The sequence below is a fragment of the Glandiceps talaboti genome, chromosome 20, assembly GCF_964340395.1.
Source record: "Glandiceps talaboti chromosome 20, keGlaTala1.1, whole genome shotgun sequence".
NCBI lineage: Eukaryota > Metazoa > Hemichordata > Enteropneusta > Spengelidae > Glandiceps > Glandiceps talaboti.
Window position 1 is genome coordinate 3,809,470 of NC_135568.1, and position 27,031 is coordinate 3,836,500.

Here is a 27,031-nt window from a genome sequence, read left to right on the forward strand (position 1 = left end):
ACATACATACATACATACATACATACATACATACATACATACATACATACATACATACATACAAACAACTATTATTAGTAATATAATGTATTTCATAAACATGTGTTTTTATTTGATATAGCACTGTATCGCATTCTATTTGAATAAATGAAATAAAGGCTTTTATATAAGTTTCAAAACTCTGCAAATATTTACTGTACAGTTGTAAATAATAATATAAACAAACTTAACTATTTCAAGGCATAAACGAACCATTCCTACATACACAACAAATGAAAGCCCCGCAGGCACCAACACATATTTGCCAAAGCACGGCGACATACTTGTATGTCAAACAATATCATGTAAATTGACTATGCGAAGTTAATCTCACAGCTATCATAAAGGACCCTTCAGTTCAGTTCAGTTCAGTTCAGAGGAAGTACTGTACGTAACTCATTCTCGCAAACCAGCGCCGTTATTTCTTCCGCCTTATATACGAAATAACTGGTAGGGCATGCACGTACTGGACGGTGCCGTAAAAGAGGCTGTGGTTTGCGACAATGACGTAACTATGCTTGGAAGAGTGCATTCTCTGGTGTATGAATCTATGTTGTAATACTTTGCACTATTGTGAGATAAAGTATACCACAATTCAATTAATATGCCAATACTCCGAGAGAAACGTGCGTACTATCAGTTTGTGTGCATCCCTCCTCCAGCTGTGATATCCATAAGGAGATTAGTTGGTATTATATAGAGATATATATAGATAATTATCGTTCTATAATTGAGAGGGGGTTCCTAGGTTGACTGGACTTATAGTGATACACGACAGTAATGGGTTGGTCACGTGTTTAGGTTGAAATTGCCTCTGATATATCCATACTGTAAGGTATGCTAATACTAATATACCATCACGTGATATCTATAACTTATCACGTGCCACACAGGATAATCATCACGCAAACTAATAGCATCTAAACATATAATCGAAGGCAAAAACAATAGGTATTCAGATACGTTTGCTAATCGAATCACGTATCCCTAATTCATTGTCTGTTTGACAAATGCTATGAAATAAATTTGACTATATCTTCACCACATTCTCTGATATGTGATGACGTAACGAAATATGTGAAAACGTAAGTTGAATAGAAATTATAAAACTTTTCTACCAAGGATATATTTACTGCAACAAAATTGTTTTAGTTTGAAAACATGTTCGAAAACAAATAGTACACTTGAAATTAAGCTTACATGTGTAGTAAACGAGCCGGTGGAATAGAAAATGTGCTGCACGGCCTAATAGCAAACTCGGCTATAGGCAGATATAGGTATATAATAATATTATATTTCAGTACATATAACGCTTCAAATTCTGTCCGTCAGTCAGGACACTGTGATATTTCAATGATGCTGCTGAGAATCAAACTAGTTTCCGTATTTCGTTGACGAGAATACTGAAAAAGAAACAAAGGAAATGATTTAATTGTAAATGTTTAAATCGTAGTTTCGTAGATTCAAACAGTATTTTGACCCTAATTTGATACTTTCATCAAATTTGCATAACTCTGATTTAATAAAAAAATAATTTGTTTCACTTTAGTTCAGTTGGAAAATGACAGCTATCTGGGCATAGGGAGCTACTTCCGCCGAGTTCAAAGTTGAATCCGTGTTCTAAATGTAAATATTATTACGTGTCTTCAGTGACAGTGACAATATCAATGGAAAATTGGTATCTGTTTTCAAATTGGATTTACAAGTCACTTCATGCATGTACAGTAGCAGTAACAAAACACGGACCACTGGTCTTCTAGTTTGTTTATCTGTGACATTTTTTTTTTCAAATACAAAAAACATACTATAGCAGTCCAAAATAAGTACCCATTTCTCAGCTATACTATCGCCAATAAACAAGACTAATATTAAAATGATCGGCTGTGCTAAATATAACTTACCACATGCCCCATATAGCCAGCATGACAGCAACTATGAGACCAATTATGGAATCTATTATCGTAACTTCTAAATTTACATATATGATTGCGCCAAGAATAATTCCAAAACTGATCAGTGCACCCATCGCTGAACTAAATGCTGAAATACAGAAAAAAAAGTTCCGGTGAGACATTTCCATTTGAATCTGACAGCTTGTGCGGAGTCTTCGTGAACCTTTACACCAACAAAATGCTAATGTCGTTCTTGAATGTGTCGTTGCCCTATATAAACAACGTGTCGCAATACATACATTCTTTGTTAAGAGGGAAAAAAAACAAATTTAAAGAGATAGCAGTGCGGACCCCTGTTAAAGCTAATTATTTGGAGTCGAATATACTTCATTATTGTTATCTTCATACAACCACATACAAATCATGAACAAAAATTGACGGTTAACTTACAGACCGGAAAGTATATGAAATCAGACTGTGTACAGCCAGTGTGTGAACTTAAGGGAAAATGACTACTGGTCATAAGGACCGACATGTAGCAAATACTGCTGGTCCTTAAGGAAAACTGCTGGTCCATACTCAATGCAGTTCACGTTCACGACCTATATTTATATACCCTCCATTTACAGATTAAATGATTTTGAACTTTAATATGATACAACATATCTTTAGATATCTTTAGATAAAGTAAACGAGAGTACAATGAATTGTTCACTATCCTCTATTATTTCATAAAATTTCCACTCACAGAGTCAACAAATATCTTGGAAGTAAATTTTGATTCACTACCAAGTAATATTTGACTCTATGAGTAGAGATTTTCATTTGTAACTATGAACCCAGAGACTATGGATATTGATTCTCGCGTAATCTGTTCCTATAGACTATAGTGGTCTGAGACTGAATGTATTCATTACACCATAGAAATACATATCCATAGATTGTAGATAATATGGGTGAATGAATCATTAAATATGCATTATCTGCAATCTCTAAGAGATCACAGTCCTCTCCTTCCTCTCTGTACGATTCACTAAATTCTGAATCACATATCCAAGTCAGATTCATCGTCTGTGGCAACAGCTGATGTAGCTTTCCAACTCTTAGCGAACGTAGACCCACAACTTTATCATGGCAGAAAGTTTTGTCGCATAACTATCCCTCTTGAAAACTGTGTATTCACTTTATTTCAATTTCCATCCACAAAAGTGACACGGTGCGGTTTCGTCTTCCTTCAAATATGTACTGAAGCCCCCCCCCCATAAAGCCCTACCCGTATACCATACAGTGGTGTATTGAGTATCGTCTCTGACTCGACTGTTTGTGTAAGAAATCTGACCATGATGAAGAGAACTATGGCTAAACATGTCTTACAATGCAAATTTTTTTGACGTGGGAGCGTGATATGGTAACTGTACTATAATGTGTCATCCACTATATGTACCCGTGTTTGGCATGATGCAGTAATTTTCGAGATAAAACAATGGCAACAAAAATGCAACATTTCTAAGTTTATACGTTGATTACAACATGACAGGACATACATTCATATGAATCAAATTGAAAGCAATCAGACTACGCATTTTTTTTACTGTTTTACAAAAAAAAACTATCGTACTGAAGATATTTTACGAAGTGTACCTGCCTTCTTTATTAGTTAAAACGCCATTTTCAGAGTAGTTTATATGTTTTCCGTCAGTTTGTTTTGATCGTGGCCACACACATGGGGAACTCCGGTAAATCGATCGGGAAACCCGCTAACATTTACCGGCTTTAATACCAGCCTTTAAAAAACAGTGTCTGTTTAAATTCGTCTTCTTCTTCGGAAGCTCATTGCTGCCTTCTAAATATCGCCACATACTTTATAAATACAAGGTGGAACTGTCTCAAACACGTTAAAAGTTTCATACACTTAGAACAGTAAACTTTACAACAATTACTATATCATGGTGGGAAAAGACGCATGCGCTGAATACGTAAAATGGGTCTGAATGTCTAAGACGTTCTGATTAGTCAAGACACAAATAACTGGAGAAATTCGGTCAATCATGTGTTTGCTAACATAATTTCATAAAGTAACTGCTGTATGCTACGTCATATGTAGACTGTAGACATGATATCAACATTGACAACAACACGAAGCGAGCTAGCTCTGTGTCGCTTGACTTGAACGAGATGATGTCGAGAGTATAATGGGTAACACAAGATCAGATTCATGTAGGTGAAATTGGATATATCTTTGAATAAATGTTATTATTTACTCCAAATTTCAGTCGGTCATAAGGACCGATACGTTGTTGTAATTCTGAAAAACCGTCGGTCCGAACGGAAATCTGTTGGTCTCGGGCCGAAGGACCGGCGTTAATTTCGCACGCTGTGTACAGCACCTCTATAGTGGTTTATTTTGCATTTGAAGTTGCCCGAGTGTGTACAAAACATCGTGCCTCACGAGTGAAACACTGTGAACCAAGGCAACTTCGTGTCTCCTGTAAGTTGTCGTGATATTCTTTCTTATATTACGTTCTTGTAAGTACATACAGTATTTGTTTTTCTAAAATATTAATAACATTTTTACTTACCATCTGAATATATACTTTTTGAATTTAGTTTTCTGGCAATCACAAATTTTATTGCAGCTAACGTTGTCATAGTAACAACGGATATTGCGCTCACCCCGGCTAAGACGATTTCCTGTATGATAGAATAGTATATAATAGAGACAACATGGCTCATAAGTCACCATATAAGGGATCAGTAAACAATACAGAATCTATGTATGGGACAATGTATAGAAGGCTGATTTTGTGATGACGCCCTCTAACGACACATAGCAAAATTTAACGACGTCATTTCAATCACATCCACGTCATATGTGATATGAAAAATGAAACGAACTTATTCTGATATCTAAAACATGTCATGAAGACCTCACATTACTGCGTAAATGTTCTATGTTGGTGGCTTTTCATGCAATATTTTCGTTCGATCGTGGTATATCTAATATTATTATTATACCAGTATATTGGTGCAAATCGAGAGATCTGATTGGTCCAATAAACAATTGGCACGCGTCCAAATTTTGATGTTTACAAACTACCTCAAATTCGTACTTGGCGTTCAATGTTTGTCGTCTGCTCCGAACGTTGCAGTCTGCTCAGTTGCAGTGATAATGAACTCTGCGGATTGTCAGAGGGAGAATTTCTCAGTGAGACAGTAGTTTATGGGAAATTATGAAGAAATTTCGAAAGTAGCCGAGTTTAATCGTATTTATACAAATCATTCCCTACTATAGTACGACTGAGGTCAAGGCATGCACGGTACGGTTCTCGACTCGGCAACTGCAGAAGTGGAAACAGGTACGTACGTGAACGTGTAATCAAGGTTTAAGAGTTTACACTGACTGACTTACTATTATTCAAATAAGAAATTTGTCTGGGATCCTGTCCTAGAGTATATCGAGTACGAGTGGGAAATCCCCAAACCTGCTTGCAGACGGTGCGCGAGTTTCGCTCAACACCGGAGAGACGCTGTGCGACTTACTGGCTAGTACTCAGTATGCAAGCAGGACTACTAGTAATCAACCTGCTGCCATGTGTATATCTCCTCACGCGTCACGCCACCGAGTCGCGAAGCATACTGCATGCATGTTGTATAAAAACTGCACTTTTTAATTTGATATGATTTGATATGCGCGTCAGATCAGCTGTGTTGAAAGCAGCTTCATTGTTATGCAAATTATTCATGGGGGGGGGGGGACAAAAGAAACCATAAATTCTTATCTAGTTTCCAATATACTGGTATAGGGATACCCCCCCCCCCCGATGGTATACCACACCAGTCGCTTTTGACGTAACGTTGCCTCAAATTTGGACTTGCAACTGATGTTGTAAAATCGAACGTATCACAGATTGAATAATTGTCCCGTTATAAGATTGGCGCTGACCGTACAAAGATGACAACTTACCTGTGATGGACTGGTGTGGGTTACTATGGCAATGACACATTTTATGGTGATGATCATAGCAAATAATAGGAACAGAAGAGCCAAACAAATAACAGCCCTACAAACAAAACAAAATAAACCATGCAGAATTAGTGACAAGAAGAAAACAATGTGTACTGCATGTCATTATGCTCCATATTTTCAGCTTTCCATGTACTTTTAAACCAGGAAACACAACATTGTGGTACTTTGTGTTTGCATAGTAACACAGACACGGAATGTGTTAAACTGGGGTGACAAACAGATGTGACAAACAAGTCTTTGCCTTACTAGTATCTATCTAGCGAGTAAAAAGTGAAGGGTACGTGTTCCGTGTCGTATATACCACTACAGACTTTGAATCCTGTCAATTATTTACATTCTTAGGGGGTCTTTTTTGGAGTAGGTCAAACGTATCAGCCAGCTCCCTAACATCGGTGAAAAAAAATAGAGGGAAATGAACATCGCACAAGAGTGACTTATTAACTAGGAACAAGAAGGGCAACTTTTTATCAAGTTTTTGAATAATATTTATCAGGTATACGTGTGTTGTCGTGAAGACAAATAAACCCATTGTTTTATGTTCGAACACGTTTGACCTGGTTTGTGCGTGGTATGATTAAATATTCTTCGTTCATCAGCCACGGAAAATAAGAGTGATCAACGGGGCCTTGTCACCACGAGTCACCAGACGATTAGTGACAAACCTTAGGTCTAAGGTCGCCAACATGTGGCTGAATGAAGAAAAATATTTGTGAATAATACAATTATGCTTCCTCTAGCATACTTTATGAAAAAATAATCGCGATTTGGAACGTTTTGACTAATATTCAGAGCATCGCAGAACCAATGACGAGGGTCGTCGTGGCGTAGAAAGATCGGGTATATAATCCATATTTTCTGTTCAAAGATGATAACTTGGCTTGTGCATGGTACCAGAAAAATAGTCGATGAATTTAAAACTGATTAACAACTAACCTGTGCTCTTTTTCTTTAACATAAACTGTATCTTTTTTAAAGTACCGCCACAGAACCACCATCGATGTGACAGAGTCTAACATCATATCGAACTGAAAAAATACACACAAGAACAGAGTATTGGTACAATAAACAATAACATTGGCAACAAAGGATTGCAGTAAAAATACCGGAACTCTAAGTTAAGGTGACACTGCCTGCAACTGAGATCTCTTATAGCTGAAGTCTCAGTGTACAAACTAAAAACATACAATACTTATTACAACTTTTATATAATAAAATCCCAGTAGTCACAGTGTATTAGACATGTAGTGACAGGTGTTTTTTTCTAATTTATTTCTAATTTATTGGTAACAAAAATATTGCGTCATGTCATTTTTTTTATCATTAAAACATTTCTGCTAAGAGCTATACCAGATGTTACACATTCAGTATTCTTAAGAATCAGAAGAATGTGTATATTTCAAATGAAAGAGTTACAGACTATGCCCCTTTAAATGGGACTTTTACTTTACTTATTCATTTGCATATATATATTATATTCTTCATACCACAGACAAACAAGCTATAGAACTAGTTGTCATGGCATCTGTGTCAAAGACAATGCGGTGTAATACAGTATACAAGACAACTAAATGCAACAAAACTCTATTAACTATAATAGTACTTCACAGTCGAACAACACATGTACAGCATGCATACTTGTGTGTGTTTTTCGAAACTACATACAAGATTGACACTATATTTTGAATCACTAATATGGTACTTTTTAGAGGTATGAACTATGTATGAGCTTGGTCAGTGTAATATTTGCATAACATTAGCGTCTGAATAATATTCACTAAATAAATACAATTTTCTTTCCGCGGGTACCTCCATTTCCTATACGATACTTTCTAGTCAAACTGTCAGTTCCGTCTGTGCTGCATATTAATCAAGACATTGTGTATTGTCTAAAAAATAACTTCTCGTCTGATATAACAGGAGCTACACATTTAAAGACACCACACTTTGTCCAAAATCACATATAGACGATAGATGTGTTGACCAGTCGGTATCAGTCAAATCAAACAAGCAACTGGTCGCTTACTCGCGATCGATCGCTCACTTACTCATCCACCCCACCCCAACCCCCAGCCCCACACACGCGCGCACTCGCTCATTCACTTCCTAATTCACCATACCTAACTTACTCATACCCTCGCTACCTACCTAACTATCTCACTCACTCACTATTTACTCATTGACTCTCTCTTTTACTCAGCCCCTCGTTCACTCATCTCTAAAATATGTCAAATGATGTATGTGTGTTTGTACTATGTACACTCCACTATGGTTACCGATACAGTAATTACAAACAGTAAACAAACATGCAGTAAACACAACAATGATTTTTAACTGTTACGTCATATTTCTGCATGAATTTACGTCCAGAAAATCCTACCTGATTATATTAAGTCAGACTGACTTAAAAGTAAACGAAAGTAAAGAGAGAATGTTAGAACAACCTCCACCAAAATGAAAATAGAAAAACAATATATATAGAGATATAAATGATACAACACGGCATGTCATCAAAAGTGACAAGTTAGTTTACTAAGAATCGTGACGAGAGAGAGAGAGAGAGAGAGAGAGAGAGAGAGAGAGAGAGAGAGAGAGAGAGAGAGAGAGACATACATACATACAGACAGACAGACAAACAGACAGACAGACAGACAGACAGACAGACAGACAGACAGACATGGACAGCGACAGACAGACAGTCAGTCAGTCAGTCAGAGAGTCAGAGACACTGACATACAGACAGACTGACTGACATACAGACAGACTGACATACATAAAGGCAAGTATGAAGGCAGGTACGAAGGCGGGTTTACGGACAGAAACGAGGCAAAGAGAGAGACAAAGACAACGAGAGAGAAAGAGAGATGGCACAGTATATCATCAACTGGAGAACTGGTATTACGTCACAGTTACGTCACAGTAAATGAAGTTAAAACAACACATTATAGCTAGAGCCAATAATCTTCTGACGTCACCACTTTCAACAGATACGATTGACGCAAACTGTTATCAAAACACTAAGCAATATTTTTACTCCGAAAACTCTATCTAACAAGAACACTTTTAATATTAACGTCATGCCGAGATATGATAATATGTAAAAAAAAAATATTTTGAATTCAGGTTAGTTAACAATGGGGGGGGGGGCGTCACTTCATGTGACCCCTTTTGTTGAGTTTGATGAAAATGACGGGTTGAAATCGATCGGTGGTTTATTAATACATGTATAGCGGTAATATAAATACAGGCACCCGTGGAGTGGAATCCTATTTCTATAATTACCGTATGCCACTGTGATTTTTTCGTCTAGGAAATGTTACAGTATAAAATTTAATGTGCATATACACAGTAATGAAAGAAAGTGGTGACCCCCCTACGGAGAGCCCAAATTTAGTGATATAGAACACACAATGTGTAGACGTAGTACACAAGTTGCTAAAAGGGTCAGGACAGAAATCTGGTTATTCCAACCTTTGCTATAATAGTATACGTAGACAGTTGTTATCCACTAAGATTTGACCTCTGAATCACCAGTCGAAAACATTACAACGGTAACATTAAAACCAACATGTGAGATAGAATAAACCAAAAAACACGGGGAAAAGTTCACTCACCGCTAGTCCAAGGGCCGCTGAACTGCCAGTCACGATAGATATAGCTGTACGAATAAACCACAGTATAGCGGTTACATATACAATAGATGCTACTAATGCATATATTCACAGACAAGGAAGACAGTTTTCTGTCATATATCAGATAACAAAGAACTACTTTACTTGTTTCAAAGTTTTCTTTTCATTTAAATATTTGTTTTCTTCATCCAATCAAATCCTCTCTGAGTGCCCGTCACTACTTTTATAGGAAAATAAGCGAACCCAACTGTCTAGCTTGAGAATATTAGATTTTTACTCTCAATATTTTGTTTCCAGTTTCGCTGTTCACTAAAAATTAACAAAACTTCAACTTACCTATGAATCCTATTCCTAAAACTGTTAAGAAGATGATGGTTACCAAGGAAACCCTTATAGTTGCCCTTCTCCATCTTTCTGCTTCCTCGTCTGAAAGATGGTCTGAATCTGTAAGCGTCTCTGAAAATATAAAAATAATTACTTGCCCATTATAAGTGCGCAAAATGAAATAATGTGGTTGTTATTGTGTCAGGTAAACATTTCCGCTAGGGGAAATATAACCTCAGGCCACTATACGGTGGTCAAGGATATTCATGTGAACTGCCGAAGCAATGATTTTAGCAATACCATGAGACTCGACAAAATGATGTTGCCGAATAGAATGTTGCCGAATTAAACAACATTATGTGGTTATAATGTATGTACATTACTTTCATAAGAATATTACAATATTTTATCTTATTCATACATTTTTTTGCTCAAAACTGTGAACTTCATACAACTCACACAGTTAGGAAAAAATCCTATCCATGATCTATTCTAGTTTCGAGGAAACACGCGTTTTTATCAAATCATATTCATCACTTATTTTTGCAAGGGCTGGAATACACGAATGAGACAGACAGACAGACAGACAGACAGACAGACAGACAGACAGACAAACAAACAAACAAACAAACAAACACACCCACACCCTCACACACAGAGACACAGACACAGACACAGACACAGACACAGACACAGACACACACAAACACACACACAGACAGACACAGATACACCCCCCCCCCCCACACACACACACGGAGTAATTTTAATCTTACGTTGACCTACAATGACCTGGTCGTAGTTTGTTTTACAGTAGGGTTTATACGTTGATAGATATCGTTCATACATACTGGTCAATTCTAAATTTAACAGCAGGGTTTAGTGATGATGCAGTGTACTTCATACATACTGGTCAATTCTAAATTTAACAGCAGGGTTTATGTGATAATGCAGTGTACTTCATACATACTGGTCAATTCTAAATTTAACAGCAGGGTTTAGTGATGATGCAGTGTACTTCATACATACTGGTCACTTAAATATTCTGAATACGATAAGCCTTACTATTATTTATATTTTTTTAAATATTAGTTGATAAAAATGCGGGTAGTAGGCACTTTGAAGGTTTGACCCAGAGGTTTTTGATTGGCAGTAAAGCTTGTCATGGCCAATATTCATATCATCAAACATCTGTAAATAGCAGTGACTTTATTTCATTCAGAACATCTATGTTTTATAAATTGTTGACCTATTTAGAAAATACCGAAAATTACCGTCACAGTTTACTGTTATTTCTTGAATGACTTTAAAAAAATACTAATTTATTTTGTCGTTTTGCTCCTTTTTCATAGTACGTTTTTTTTGAGCATGCGATGATATCTCAATTTCGAATTAAACTTTTGTTCAAAACACAAATTTAAAACTGATACATAATTTTCGACTGTGCTCTTCATCTGATGACAAAGACTGGAGTATGCAGTAACAGTTTTCAAGTTTGTTTTTGGAGGAAACATTTAATTTGATACCATGGTTTCCAACACAGATGAAATTTTCATTTGAAAATATCTTATGTTTTCTCAAAATGTGTCTTAAAACAAACAAACAAACAAACAAACAAACAAACAAACAAACAAACATACATACATACATACATACATACATACATACATACATACATACAAACAAACAAACAAATAATCTTAGATTTAGACTGGTGCAATGGTTCAACTTTCTACATTGCGATCGTTCGCTTATGTAATATTTTTGGGTCATTTGGGGCACATATACTCTTCGGAATTAGTCAGCCGAAAAAGTTGATATTACGTTCAGTTAAAATACATTTTAAGTACAAGCAATGTAACCCCCCACAAACAACAAAACAAACAAACAAAAAGCAAACATTTTAAGGAAGGGGAAACTAATTTTACTGAACAATATTTTTCGTGTAATTTGGCTGTAAGCATATATGACAAACATAGAATATATCAACGTTGACCTTATTTTTAATAATTTTAAATCATTCGTGAGTATATTAGGATTACATTTCCTACAGTACTGACAAGTTCAGACATGTCTGTTACAATTGTTCAGTATACTAGTATACACTTATACACAATGACTAAAAATTGGGAAATTTCGACATAATCTCCTGCATGCTTTATATCTACACCAATGCTTTGACGTCTGACACGTCTCAACAATTAGTGCTCTGAGCTAAAAGGTTTAAATTGGCTGTTGTTCACACAAGGGAAGTGAAATTCTTTAAAGTTGGAAAATTCTTGACACAACAAACATGTCATAAAACAAATAAATCTAGCTATATTTGATAAATGTGTAAAGCGACAGTTTCGTTTTCCTGCAATGTGTCACTCATATGAGTCACTTGAAGATGTATCCATTATAAAGAAAGCGGTTGGATAACAGAATCTATTGGCTTTAGTATCGATTAAAAATTCTTTGGAAAAATTGTGAAAAAATGCAAAGTATGGAAGAGGTATTTGGGGTTTAATTTCATAAACAGACAACATGAACATCTTTCATTCTGAGATGTTTACCTCGAGTTGATCAATAGCCCCACTGTACATTCCATTCTCGCAAACTAGAGTTATTATTTATACCACTACATTTCGAAATAAAATCCAGTGGGAGGCTCGTTAAGAACGTTGCCGTAAAACAGACCGTGGTTTGCGACAATGTGTATATTCAGACGTTGTAAATAAGCCAGTGAAAAGGTATAACTTCTCAATCTTATAACTAATATGTTTAAATAAGTTAAAACTTTGGGCGTCTTGTTAATCAAAATATCAACATTTGATTTATTTTCAGGAATGGTGGTTTAGTACCTGAATATGTCGCATAGAACCACACGATTTACGCTACGGATGACCAAGGATAAAAATGGGAGTTCCGTTGAATACAGTAAAGTATATCTTTGGTGTGTACAGAGTGTTTACATACAGTAGTGTATTGGAAGAGCGTGCTACGTGAGTCTTAGATTAACTATTTGTATGTTCAGATTTAAACTTTCTCTCGTTAATCATATCATTCTACTGATGGTGAAAATAACACAAAATATCAAATTTCCGAAAAACCATACTTTCATTGAATATTTCGACCGTCATTTCGTTGGATATGTAGTTTTGACGAGGTAAGACAGCCACAAACTAAAACTATCATTCTAGTGATGGTGAATATAACACAAAAATATAAAATTTACGAAAAAAAATATACTTCCATTATTGAAAATTTCGACCGTAGTTTTGTTGGATATGTAATTTTGACGAGCTAAGACAGTCACAAACTAAAAACTATTTTTGCAATGTTCACATTAATTACTATAACTTTAATTAATTATAACTATCAAATAATATTTTTTTTGCGTGGAATGCAAAATTAATTAAAAGCACTAATTAAACTTACTTTCATCGGATTCCGGTGCGTAGGCCGCGTCATCGAAAGTACCAGTATTTTTATAGTCTGCGCTACTTGTCGATACATCGTTCAATTTTATCTTTTCCCCGCTGCTTTCGCTCATGATGAAATGCCGCCGGGGAAACGATGCTTGTCACGGAATCTTACCAGATGAGAGTTCAGGTATGTTCACGTACTCAAACTAACTATATGACAGAATCCAATCCTGCAAAAAAAGAGAAACAAGTTGAATAAATCACGATTACTCAATAGAGTAGTAAAAGTGTAATAATTAACATTCGAATGTTGATTTACGAAATTTGTAAAATATAGCGGAATAATAGTACTTTTTCAAATCAAATCAAAGCAATACCTTCTTACATCAAATATATCGGCATGTGCTATTCGTCATTCCAGTGTATAAACCATAAATGTAATACAGTACGTTTCTCCCAGTGCCTCTCAATCCAGCTATCTACTGACACTGACAGACTGTACTTAGCTTCCAAACACCTTTATATACTAGATTAGAATATTCGAACATTTTCCGAAGTCAGTGATTGTTCGTTTTATCTTTTCTCAAAATTCAGCGCGCAAGTAAAAACTTCCATTTTACAACACGCATGCGTCAAGTAAATCAGTGACAAATTTGAATAGAAGATTATGCGACTGACACCCCTGGAAAAAATCACTATGACAACATATGTAAATTATGATTTGAAATGTCACCTGTAAGTTCAATGTGAAGTAGTATTGAAATATATATTCATGCGCTATCAATAATAAGTACCATTCCTTCATTTAATAATATATTTATTTATTTATTTATTTATTTATTTATTCGTTTGTTTGTTTGTTTGTTTGTTTGTTTGTTTGTTTGTTTGTTGTTTGTTTGTTTTCATGAAATTTTGAGTTTGTACAGTTTAGAAATCATCACAGAGAGCCAATTGGTGATAATAATAACAATGATACAAATACATATTCATAAAGAGCCTTCCACAATGGATGCCATGACCACAGCGCTTTAGTTATTACCCCTGGCACAGACCTATATAGGCACAATGACACTAGTACTACATATAACATCCTCAAATCCCTGGGAATCAGCGATCAATTGCGTCCTCTGTAAATTGATACGTCATAATGACGTTTATTTCACCTAGACTTCATCCATGACCAAAGCAATTCTAGTAACGAATAATACGCTATCTGTAGTTTGGGAAATGAAATGTATGCGTTGTTCATTTACGGTAAAAAAACAATACACATTGTCCCTATTTCAAGTCGTATCAATTAGAATAGGCCCATATTGTGCGTTTACAGTTTCTATTTACAGGTTGGGGTTCGAAATTAATTTTTTTTGCAACAAAATAAGGTTTATTTTAAGCCTTTTTGCATGCAAGAAGGGACTGATCACTGCCGCAGTGCGTGAACAAATACGGTGCGGTATGTTTGTTAGTGGCCAGAGGCAGCACACAGATATCAACTATATAACAGTGTGGTTTAAATCACATTACAAGAACTACACTTTGGATTTTTTGTCGCTATCTTAAAAAAAATGTAAAAGTGTACAGCTGTCAGTACCAGTGTCTATAATATTACAAATTTGTTTTCAAGATAGGGGGTCGTAATGGTAAGGTCTATAACAAGACTAGACAACCATGTATAACATAGACATTGGTCTCTCTCCAACCGGTCTATATACTATATGACATAACCGCGGTTATCAACCGTGTGTATTTGTTCAATATACAATAGTCTATAGGAAATGAAATATCGTAATAATAGTATAACGTGTATCAATATTATTTTGATTGTGAATTTTAATTGAAAAGTGATGATTGATATAATGGAGAAATACGCGTTTACACTCGTAATTGGAATTCTTACTGACAACAGGAGGAGAGCACTTTATATTATATTGTAGATAGGTCGAACCCAAAAATATAAAGAACGAAGTCGGGTTAGGATGAAAATTTAAGCGTGAAAAATAGTTGTCCGGCAGAGTCATAGAAAATATTGGTCCTGAAAAAAGAACGACCTTATCCAATATTTATAGCTCCGCTAATAACAGAACACTAATGCGAGAACTTGGAACAGAATCTTGGGCCTTTAAGTGCAAACAAATAATCATTGAAATTGCAACAGTAGTATTAAAAAGGAAATCGAATAATCCAGTCTACACAATTTACATCAAACTTACTATATTCCAACGGCCTTCTCACCCCTCAGTTTGAATTACAGACACAGTTCCCAAAACCGAGAATTTGCTGCTATATCATGTCAGATATGGAAAAAATGGAGTTCGTTTGCAATTTATGACTTAAATAAACCTCCACTCCAAATTCTGCTGGTATTCGGGTATCTGTATTCAGTAAAACTGTAGGGAGGGTTGCGATACAATGACTCATACCCATCATGTATTTGATATAGAGATCAAATGTAGTATCAAATGATATTTGGGCTGAGAATCTTACATTTGGTTATATTAATACTAAGGTAGTACTTGCGCGAGAACCTTGAATTGCATCATGGGTAACAAGAAATCAAAAGGTCTATAGTAGCAAAAGTACACAAAATAAATAATAATCCGATATTGTACGAACAATTTACTTACCAACAACCTTTATTCTACCGAGTGTTAATTACCTGCATTTGAAGTTACAAAGTCGAGAATTTACTATCATGGCTATTCATGGACAAAATGAGAGTTTTCAGGCTAAAATAAAACTCCCCTCCAAATCTGCTGGTACTTGGGTGTCTGTTTTCTACAATACTAACTGAAAGGAAGGTCAGTGTACCATGTTTAATGTTTTCAGAAGGGCAATATATAGTCTAATATCCGCTTGATATCGCCAAGTATTATGTGGGTCACATTAAAATATTCCATACAAAATTTAATGAAAAAAAAAACATTCTCCTTCAGGGCACCACAGTTTGGTTTAGATTAACTTTTAAGCTCAGTGTAAGCAAATTTTATTTATTAACAGTATGGCCAGGTGATTGTAAATATATTGGTTGTCGTTTTAAATACTAGTAACTGGGAAATTTGACATTTGGTGAGGGAGGGGTACAAACATTGTCATAACTCCCCCTCCTCTTTCAAAAGCGATCTCTTTCACCGATATTTGCCATACCCCATAGTCCTGACAAATTCGACACTCTTGGAGAGAAACCGAAATGTCTAAAGAGAGAAAATTGATTTCCCTTTAAATCGGGGTGTGCATGTATTTGCGGACGCCGTCCTACTTGACACAATTGCGAGGATATTTGTTGTGCATGTACTTTCTTTGTAACATATGCGCTACGTATTCCCGGGAAAATCAATGTGTTCACTGTGGTTTTGTTTATCAATCGATGCTAGAACAAAGTATAGACTTTGTACGACGACAACTCTAGAAACAATTTTAAATAAAATTCCGCAATGTGGCGATATATCTCACATACATGTAAACATACCATACGACATTTTAGCGCCTACCACATCCCCATTTTTCTAATATTGTGGCTAGCCTGTGACTAATCCACTTCCTCTTTGAAGGGATGGTGTAGGGTAAGTAATCCGAGCGGTATGAACAATTGCAGTTACAACTGTAAGGTATACGCTTCACAGAGTCGTTTACTGAAAGGTGTTATTCGTGTCTCTCACCTGCTTAAAATGTCTTGAATCACAGATAAGTAACACGTGTTACTTATCTGTGCTTGAATCAAACAGTTACACGTCATTATATTTGCTAAACAGGTGTGTGACAGTCATAAACTATTGAATCGTGTTTGATAGATAGGGTACACGGGTACATACCATATCCGTCCGAGTATAGACAAACTCGATTACACTTCCAGTACGTATAGCCAGTATTCTAAAAAAAATGACTTTTCTGTATGTAGTTGTCATGTCTTACCTATGGTTGATGTAATACCGTTACCAAGTAAATAACTCGCCCAGACATCACACCTTGTCAGGGTATAAACCACAGGCCGAATACAGAGCTGCCAAGCGATTGAAACCACAGACAAGTAAAGTAGACCTGTCTCTGTGTTGAAACCAATACAAGCTGGTTACAATGTTACGTAATCAGTCGATCCTGCTCCAAGCTGTTATTACACAAGCTGCCAAAAAACCAATCAGTAATATTCTAAAAAATGACCAAATCTGGTTGTCGTATATCATGGAAGATCAGATGTGCAAAAGTAGGTGTCCATGAACAGATTTGTGAAAATATACAGTCTGGTAGATTATACGTTGATACTGAACGTACCTGGTGATGGATTATGTAATGACCCTGTAGTTATATTTGCATATAGACCGTGTTTATCGTCACTGCAACGGTGGAGGCGCTTCAAGCAGAGCTCTTTCTCTGAACTTTTCTCTCCTTGCAACCTCAGACCACCAAAAACAAGTGGTTGCAACTCAAAGCAACTAACGAAACCAAACTTACAAGTTGCACTCGTACATTTTACCTAGATCTTTCCCCATGGCATCGAAGCTGCAACATTTAGACTTTTAAAAAAATGCTGATGAAATAATGCATATTTCCCCGAACCATGACGTATGTTCCTCTCAAATGCGTGAATACTCTTACTCTACCTTGGGGTGGGGGTGGGGGTGGGGATGGGGCTATGATTCTCTGCAACGTATCAGCTTTGTTTTAATTTGAAAAGTATCTTTGGAATTTGTTGGGCACCGTATGTAAATGAAATGCCTTATCTATAGTTTTATAATGGAACATTCTTATAGTATTGACACAACACGATGTTGGATCATGTCTAGTAATATTTACAGAATTGTCAACAGGAATTGATGTATAATAATAATTAAATGACATTGTGATATAATTTCGTCATTTCGAACTTTCGCCGATTTTGTCACTACTCGAAAGTTTCACTCAATATTATCAAATAATTGTGACGTCATGATAATAATTACCACTTTTGACAACATGTTCAACTCACTAAGTATCAGAGGATACTTCGGTATATTTTAGACTCATAGATAGTTAGAAGTCAGACTCTGCATAATGTGTTGTTGTGTTCGTGTACTTCAGCCGATTACTGTATCACAGAACCGTTTTTAGTTGATGACCTATCTACGCTATACGTATGCATATGTTTACATCAGACATAACACCGACGAGTGTGTAAACTGAGTACAAAATTTTGTGCGAAATTCCCTCTATATTTTACTCTAGAAGTTTCACTGACTAGATATTTATGACGTCATCGTAGTCATTTTTATTGGCACTATATAAGATCAATGCACTAACTATTCAAAGAAAGGTTATTCACATTATTCATTCATTAAATAGTTGATTTTTTTCTCAGATTTAGCATAAAATTGTTGTTCTTTCGTGCATTCTATGTATTACTCTACTATTGTATATACCCCACACGAAAATGTAGGGTTCATGACTGTTCATAACATTTTTGGTGTTGATACAACTGTCAGGAGCGCCATATGTTGCAAACCTTGTAAAGTGATTATAAGCTATATTCTGTATGTATTAGTAGTAAGCTGTTTCATATAGCTGCCTTGTCTGTTTGCTTTGAATAATAGGATTTCAATGTTTAAAAATAGTGAGAATAAAACAGAAGTGGTGAGATAAAACTATAAAGTGCATTATATTATTTATTTCATAACGTGTATACTCATTACCTGCGATCATAGTAATATAAACATTCAATAAAATGGTTACAGGATTGCTTTTGGCAATTTCATAATAACATCAAAATTTAATGACAGGATTTTGATAGGAAAATAGTATATCTAATAAAGCAGTTGAAGTGTATATTCAATCATCGTCGTAAACCACATGTAGCCTCTTTTACGGCACCGTCCAAGACACACCACCAGATGCATGTGTCGCGGAAGAAAGTTTGCAAGAATGAGATTCAGTGTCTTATCTGATATAGAAATAGGGATCTAATTCTTTATTTACCTTATCCCTTCGTATATTTTCGTGTGTTTTTTTAATTTGATTTTTTTTGTAGTTCTGGGTGTGATTTCTTTTCCTGTGCCGCATTCGAACTGTACTACAGCAGATTGATTCTGTGTCTAGACTTTTAAACCAAGCAGGAAATCAAAATGTGACAAATGCCTAATGTAAAATTTACATTTTGTCTAATCCGTGACAACTACATCTTGAAGTACATCATATGGTATATGCCAGTAACACTAGGCAGATTAGAACTCAATCATGCACGCTCTATACTCAGATCTAACATCGATGAACAAAATCGGGAACTTACAAAATTAGGAAAATCTCATCAGATTACGATTAGTGTATAACAATGTCAACCATATCTCAACCTAATGTATAGACACATACACATATATATATATATAATATAAACTTTGACTTTGAAAAATCGTCACCCGTATATGAGTATCAAGCTACTTAATATAAAATTCTGATGTAAAAGCTTGATACGGTGAAATTCGTTTATCGTTTATCTGTCTTTTCTTGGCATATATCATTTATACTGTCATGTTTCGATTTTGTAGAAAGAGGCGACCACTCCCAGAACGACAAAATAAAAAATAGACAACATATAAAAATGTATCAAATAAAGATAAATAATCTATATAGGATATAATACACACACACACACACACACACACACACACACACACACACACACACACACACACACACACACATATATATATATATATATATATATATATATATATATATATATATATATATATATATATTCATAAATATTTGGATTTTCAAATTTAAATAAATATAACATATGTATATATACTAACATTATTTGTTATCAGTAAAGGCCGTATTCCTACAATATGTTTTAATCAGATTGGATGAGTATTTTCATACTTTTTTATCTGTAGTGATGAGAAACCGTTGCAGTGTGACAGATTTCCACAGTACGTTCAAACATATGGTTTGACAGTAAATCTGTCCATCTGTGGAAGGGTCAATGCCCTCTGCGCTCCTTGCCATTGACCTTGTGTCATAATTAATAACGGGTTTGATTTAATGATCATATGCGTAGTTTTGTTTCTTGGAAGCTTATTGATATGAATAAATATATTATTTTTTTTATATTTATGTTTAATTGTAGACAAACTTTTGAAAAAAAAGAAAATACAAATTGTCTGGATATGGCGACATGTTGGAAAATTGTATCGTAATTGTATAAAATAAGCTAGTATATGTTGCTGTCACCTGATGATCACGTGACTGCTTGCAGTGTAATTAATTCAATTTTCATAATTTTTCCACACTGTCCTTGAACGATAACTTGATTAAACATGTTATTAAACAGGTCATAAATTTCAACAATAGCACTTGAACAAAATTATTGTAAAATAAAAAGGTTGCAAGTAATTACATAAAATTATTTATGAAAATATGCATAGTTGTATTATTTGTGATATACTGTGATAAATCGTCGACCTATTGTCCTTTGGTACGATGTATTTGAAATGACCTATCGAACTTTGCCACTGAGATGTTTTAATTTATCATCAAACTATTGTCATATGGCATAAATTGTAAAAATAAATTTCAGTTTTAGCTTCGTGTCCAGGCTTGTGACATATTTTTTCTCCATAAATGCCTTCACTAAGCGGACCATATGCGTGGACACATAGACATTCAAACGTCTATGGTGAAATTAATGGATACTTATTTTCCATCGAAAATTCCCTATGACCAACCATATTTGGTCTCCATTCCACCACCCCTTTATTTTTCCTCAGAGTTTTTGTAACTTCTCTGACCACGGTTGTTGTTTTATAGTTTCGATAACAGATCAGTAAGTGATTGCCATCTTGTACGTGTAAATAAGGTTTTTATGCCGCTTCTATCAGTTCGGAGGTTTTGTGGGGTAGTGTCCTTTGTCACATGTCAATAATATTTTCTGTCATTTTGATCCATTCTGTCAGTCCGTCTATAATATAGGTAAATGTTTTCAATTGATATCTTTCAAGTCTGCTACCTTTAAAACTAGAGTCGTACAGTGTTGTTAAATCACAGACCTCTTTGCAGTAACTGCTTTCGTTGAAGCCACAATACGAAATTAATTTTAGTTGTATTTTTCGTTGCAACAGCGGAGAACATGTACTCTGATTTGCGAGAATGGGGTCTTATGGTAGAACATGTTTGACATTAATTACAGTTAATACATTGATACATTAATTGTAGTTGTAGAAATGAATGATTGTATGGTGTAAAAAATGATGAACGGACTCGTATGAATTCTTCAACAGACATGTAAATTTTGATTCAAGGGATGCAAGGCAACGATATCGCCAGAAGGTAAAACTACGAGTAATGTATTGCCAGTATTTAGGTTAATTAGTAATTTACATATGTGTTACGTAAGCTGTATGTGATAATACATTCATAGTTTGATAACAAAATTAACATACAAATGGACAAAAAACCTGTACATGTATTAAAATGTATACAATGTGCGAAACCGAGGACGGAGAGAAAGCCAGTTACTCTGATGGCTACTCAGGTCGGCGTTCGACTGGCATACTGTAAAAAAATTAATCTCTTATCATGCAATTTTAGATCCAGAATAGGTGTGATAGGTAGATTTTTATTGAATTTTTATATAACTTTTTGTTTCATGTGTGAGTCTACAGTTTCATATTGTCTTTTTAAATTGATGTCAGTTTCCGTATCCACTATTTCTTGCGAGACATCACACTTTTCGCGATTTCATTGTTTTTTCTCGAATACGTAAAAAAAGAAGTTTAGGGCCGGCAGTGAAAAACTAGGTGGGGGTCGAGTAACCGGAACAAACCATTTTTTGCTTAGGCCTAAATGGTCTAATGTACTTCTGATTAGGTCACGTGATAGGAAAACACGTGTAGAAACTTGTACAGTTCAGTTGGAAAGTTGGAAAGCTCATACTTTGATCAATATGTCTATAATACTTCCTTTACAAATAATTCCTCGATACAAAACAAACATCAAAAACAAACACCCGCCCTAAAATAAAAACCACCAACGAAAAGTTAAAAACAAAACAAATTAACCTGAGTAAGCTTATCTAATGATCTTATTTTTACACAGAATGGCGTAACATTAATGAGATTAAAAAAAAACATTACACGCCCCTAGCCTTGGAGGTAAAATTCTATTTTAGGTACTGAGAATTTACTAGAAACTGTCTATTTCCGTTTTCGTTGACTCGTTAAAATAAAAAGTATATACATCTGGTATTATGTGTATGGCCACTAGTAACACATATTCAAGTTAATCGTCGAATTGTTGTTAGTATCATTCAGCATACCATTACCACTATAAGTTGTATCTAGGGGCTGTACCACTTCTGCAGGGCCGTCACCATGGAAACCGTAAGGCAAACATTGAATAGAAAACGACAAAAAATAAAGATAAAAATAGGCTAGTTAACAATTGAGGGAAAAATGAGTTTCTCTGATCAAACATATTACAGTCGGTTTTATGCTATTATTTCATATTTCATATCGCCATAATCACGTGACTTGTTGGTGTGATTGTTGCAAGTCAGCAACGCTGTTGTTTGCAGCAAAGAATCTAAATGACAAAATGTGTCAAATACATTAATCTTGTTACTATGACAACAGAACGGACACGGAATGATCAACACACACCGCGTTTGAAGCTATTCAAAAAAAATCCAAACTGACAAATGTATGCGATTGTTATTTAGTTATTTATGACGTCACACAAAATATCCATTGGTCAATTCAGCAAATGCGATATTCAGCTAACGCCACTAATATTATGCCAAGAGGATGAAAAATTCGAATCGGATTATCAGGTTTACTAATTTGCATAAACATTCGTCACATGTGGAGTATAACCAAACACACTTTCCAAAAAATACGTCCAGCATCACATTACAACATTAATGCTGGTAGGTAAGAGCAATATAGCTTACTTCATCGATAATTTATCCATATCAATTTCATTTTTATTACTTTTTTCCGTTTTGTGAAGAAGGGTCCTTTGACACATATGATGCATTTTCATCCAAGCCGTCACAACAAATAAAGCATGGCAAGTGTAAACAATTCAGTGCATACAGTATAGACATCTGTTACATACCTTGTGGTAATATGGCTATTCACAAATCCAATTATATTGCCATTCTAATTCTATGATGTTTGCTTATACAATAAACTGAAAACGATTTTCATTTTATGACAAATAGTTCACCATTTGACACATTCCATTGTACTGTTAGTGTTATATCTTGCTTATTGTCTAGATTATCAAAAATACTTTTCTTTAAATTTGTAAGGCATAAACAGGAAGAAATTTGTGTAAGTAATCAATTAATTGAATTATTTTTCTTTTGTAATCACTCATTCGATTCCAATAAATTACCCCAGGGTTTAAAAAAAAAAGATGTCACAGGCTGTACTAATGTGATCGTGATGACGTAATGTTCTAAGCATTTATATTATTATAGTATTGTTTTCTGTCTTTGTCCTGCTGCATTAAAACTCATAGTGGTCTGAGACTAAAAGCTAGCTTTAGGATGAGGGGGTGTGGGTGGGGTGGGGTGGGGTGGGGGTAGGGGTAGTGGTGGTGGGGCTCAACTATCAAAATTTCAATCATCTATACTATTGTCTACAGTCATCTTGGTAAACTTAGAATTAATCAGATAGGCCAGTCATGGAATTTTTACCATTTTACACTTTTGCTGTACAAAATGACGGTTTATACGATGGAATTGAATTGGAATGTTGAAGATTAACAAATTCAATCTGGTTAAATGAGATTTCACGAGTGTACGGAGAACTGAACGAACTAAAAAGAGTAAAAGGAGAACTAAATAGACATTACACTGAAAACTCAATGGTCACAGTGTTGTTATAACGGTGGTAGGGAACATCAACTGTTTATCTAAACATGCATGAATCTATTCTTGGTAGGACGTCGTGAACCAAAAGCTAAATTTGTTCTAGGATAAGGGGATGAAGTTATTTTTGTTGCTCACTAAATTGTACATGTAGCATTCTACTTACTCTGAAGTATACTTATAACTGACTCATTGAAGTATACCTAACTGTCACTTATTATTTGTAGATCAAGTCAAACGTGGCATTACAACCCTTACAGCCGTTATTTAGATATGCCTCTGATCAGAACATTGTTTTATAATCAATTCACGTGGCATTATAACCCTTACAGCAGTTATTTAGATATGCTTCTGATCAGAACGTTGGTCATCAGCAGTAGTCAATTCACGTGGCATTACAACCCTTACAGCAGTTATTTAGATATGCCTCTGATCAGAACATTGTTTTATAATCAATTCACGTGGCATTATAACCCTTACAGCAGTTATTTAGATATGCTTCTGATCAGAACGTTGGTCATCAGCAGTAGTCAATTCACGTGGCATTACAACCCTTACAGCAGTTATTTAGATATGCCTCTGATCAGAACATTGTTTTATAATCAATTCACGTGGTATTATAACCCTTACAGCAGTCACCTAGAGATGCCTCTGATCAGAACATTGTTTTATAGTCAGTTCACGTGGTACAACCCTTACAGCAGTCACCTAGAGATGCCTCTGATCAGAACATTGTTCATCAGTAGTAGTCAATAAAAAATGGCTTTTAAGGTGCCGAAATGCTTCTCCTTATCACATTTTCAAACTGATATACATTGATACAAAAAGTATATCAGGTGCCTCTAATGTAGATTCACGCCATGCTTTTATCAGTTTGTTTATGTCTCTGGAAGTTAGTCATACAGTTAAAGCCAATATGACTTACTTTCACAGACATAAACAAACCTCTAAGAACAAGGCGTGAACCGACGACACCATAGACATTCGATGTTATTTTCTATCAATGTATGTCAGTTTGATAGTGTGATAATAAGGTGACCTTTCGGCACCTCTAAAACCAATTTTAAATGTCCACTACTTATAACACGATGTTCTGATCGATGGTATCTCTAGACAACTGTTGCAAGGGTTGTAATACATACACAACATAGATGGCATAATTTTGTATACGTACACATAGACCCTCCACCAATGGTACACACAAACATTGAAGAACCTTATCTCACACTACCAACGGTTACAGTACTAGCAATGCCAGAATACCACTGTTATACCATCGAAGGAATACAGTGACATTAACATTGTACTACGTCAGTATAGTCATTGGTTTATGTATGGTTTGTAAACCATCCGAGTAAACTCAGCTTGTGTATCATATGTTAACAAAATACAATCCATACATCTATAGACACACATTTTAATCTCCTATGAAAAATAATCTCAGATATCTTCTTCTTTTTTAAAATTACGAATGAATAAAAATGAAAGGCGGTAACATTTTAATTTTCAATGTCTGGGTCTAAGTGTGTATCAGTATTTGTTTGTTACTTTGTAGATACATGTACAGTCGTGAGATTCGTACATGTGCTAAAATGTTATCAGATAACAATATGAGTTCAGCTTTTGGTCAAACGCTTTCATAATCTCAATGCAGCGAAATTTGTTCAGAGTTCAGATAATACACAGTAAAAATAATCCTGACTATTGTTTGGATATAGTGTATTGTTTCAATGGTGTTAAATGACAGGCAAACGTACCATTTTAAAGAGTTTCAAAAACATGTCGTGATGTTATATACAAATACATTGTACCACGTGTTGCTATTTCAACTGGCAATATTAATATCAAATTGATCCCCGTAAAACAGCCCTCAGCATGTTGTAGTGTGTGTATTCACAATACGAGCTGAGAGCAGAGAGCTGCAACATCAAATATATGATTGCTTACCTTTGTACGAATATTTGTGTTTTATCCAGTAGCAAAACACGACAGATGAGTTGAAGCAAACTGATGAAATATTAAAAGTCAAATTACAGTGTATGCAATGCACTGTACATACTGTATGTCCCAGCCATATGATAACAATTCCAGTTCTGTTGACCCGACTCATAAATATGCAAATTATCCATGTCACCTGTTTATATATTGAGTGTTCATCCCATGCGGAGTATTCCCTACATGTCCGTATATGCACTTGCTGTGTTCTCTAAATGACTGGGTTTAAATTTCTCTATTATTTCGACCAAATGAATACTGTAACCTTGCCTTTGGGAGAACGGAAACCATAACCATAATTGTTTATTTTTTACAGACAAGTAAGCCCCCTCTTTTTGAAGGCAGATACTGTAGAACTAAACACCCACTTTCAATTCTCATATCGAAATACGTTTATATAGTGGTATTGTTACTTTTGAATGACAGATAAAAATGATTTTTATTGGTATTGTAATATTTATATTTTTATCGTGATAATCTCCGGTGCTAAAACGTGATGGAATGAAAAATCTTCCTCCGCTACGGACTGGTTAGGTCGAGGGTTTTTCTACATGACAAAATTTAACAGATCTCATGTGCTTTTAGTTAATCGAAGACTACAGCTGTCAGATCTTATTTTTTTCCTTTCGGCAATGTACATGGGAACTTAAGATTACTTGTCGCAAATCGATGAAATCGCTTTGCGGTATCGTCGTAAGGCGATCAAACCTTTTTACGGCATTGTTTAGACTGTCGACAGTCGTTCGTGCCTCTTTGCTACGTTTTATCTAAAACTAAAGTCGTTGTCTCGCTCCGATCCGGAGCAATACTATAACCACGTACTGATTTAGATAAAACGTAGCAAAAAAAGGCACGAACGACTGTCGACAGTCTAGGCA

At 35.2% G+C, this 27,031-nt stretch overlaps 1 protein-coding gene across 6 annotated transcripts in view; it reads right to left on the reverse strand.

Moving 5' to 3' along the window:
- Nucleotides 1–107: 107 nt before the first annotated feature.
- The window catches only part of LOC144450744 (transmembrane protein 163a-like), a 31,177-nt gene continuing 4,253 nt past the window's right edge, over nt 108–27,031 (reverse strand). The window contains exons 1-9 of one of the 6 annotated variants that reach the window (XM_078141440.1): nt 26,106–26,229; nt 13,332–13,548; nt 9,924–10,043; nt 9,570–9,613; nt 6,892–6,983; nt 5,896–5,992; nt 4,511–4,622; nt 1,941–2,079; nt 108–1,442 (exon numbers count right to left, since the gene is read on the reverse strand). In XM_078141440.1, coding sequence (XP_077997566.1) covers nt 1,409–1,442; nt 1,941–2,079; nt 4,511–4,622; nt 5,896–5,992; nt 6,892–6,983; nt 9,570–9,613; nt 9,924–10,043; nt 13,332–13,446 — 753 coding nt within the window. In that variant the 5' untranslated portion in view covers nt 13,447–13,548; nt 26,106–26,229 and the 3' untranslated portion in view covers nt 108–1,408. Of the gene's footprint in view, nt 1,443–1,940; nt 2,080–4,510; nt 4,623–5,895; nt 5,993–6,891; nt 6,984–9,569; nt 9,614–9,923; nt 10,044–13,331; nt 13,549–13,695; nt 13,795–15,525; nt 15,601–17,224; nt 17,350–26,105; nt 26,230–27,031 lie in introns of those variants that run through there. The other 5 variants (XM_078141441.1, XM_078141444.1, XM_078141439.1 and 2 more) reach the window with 5 other exon arrangements.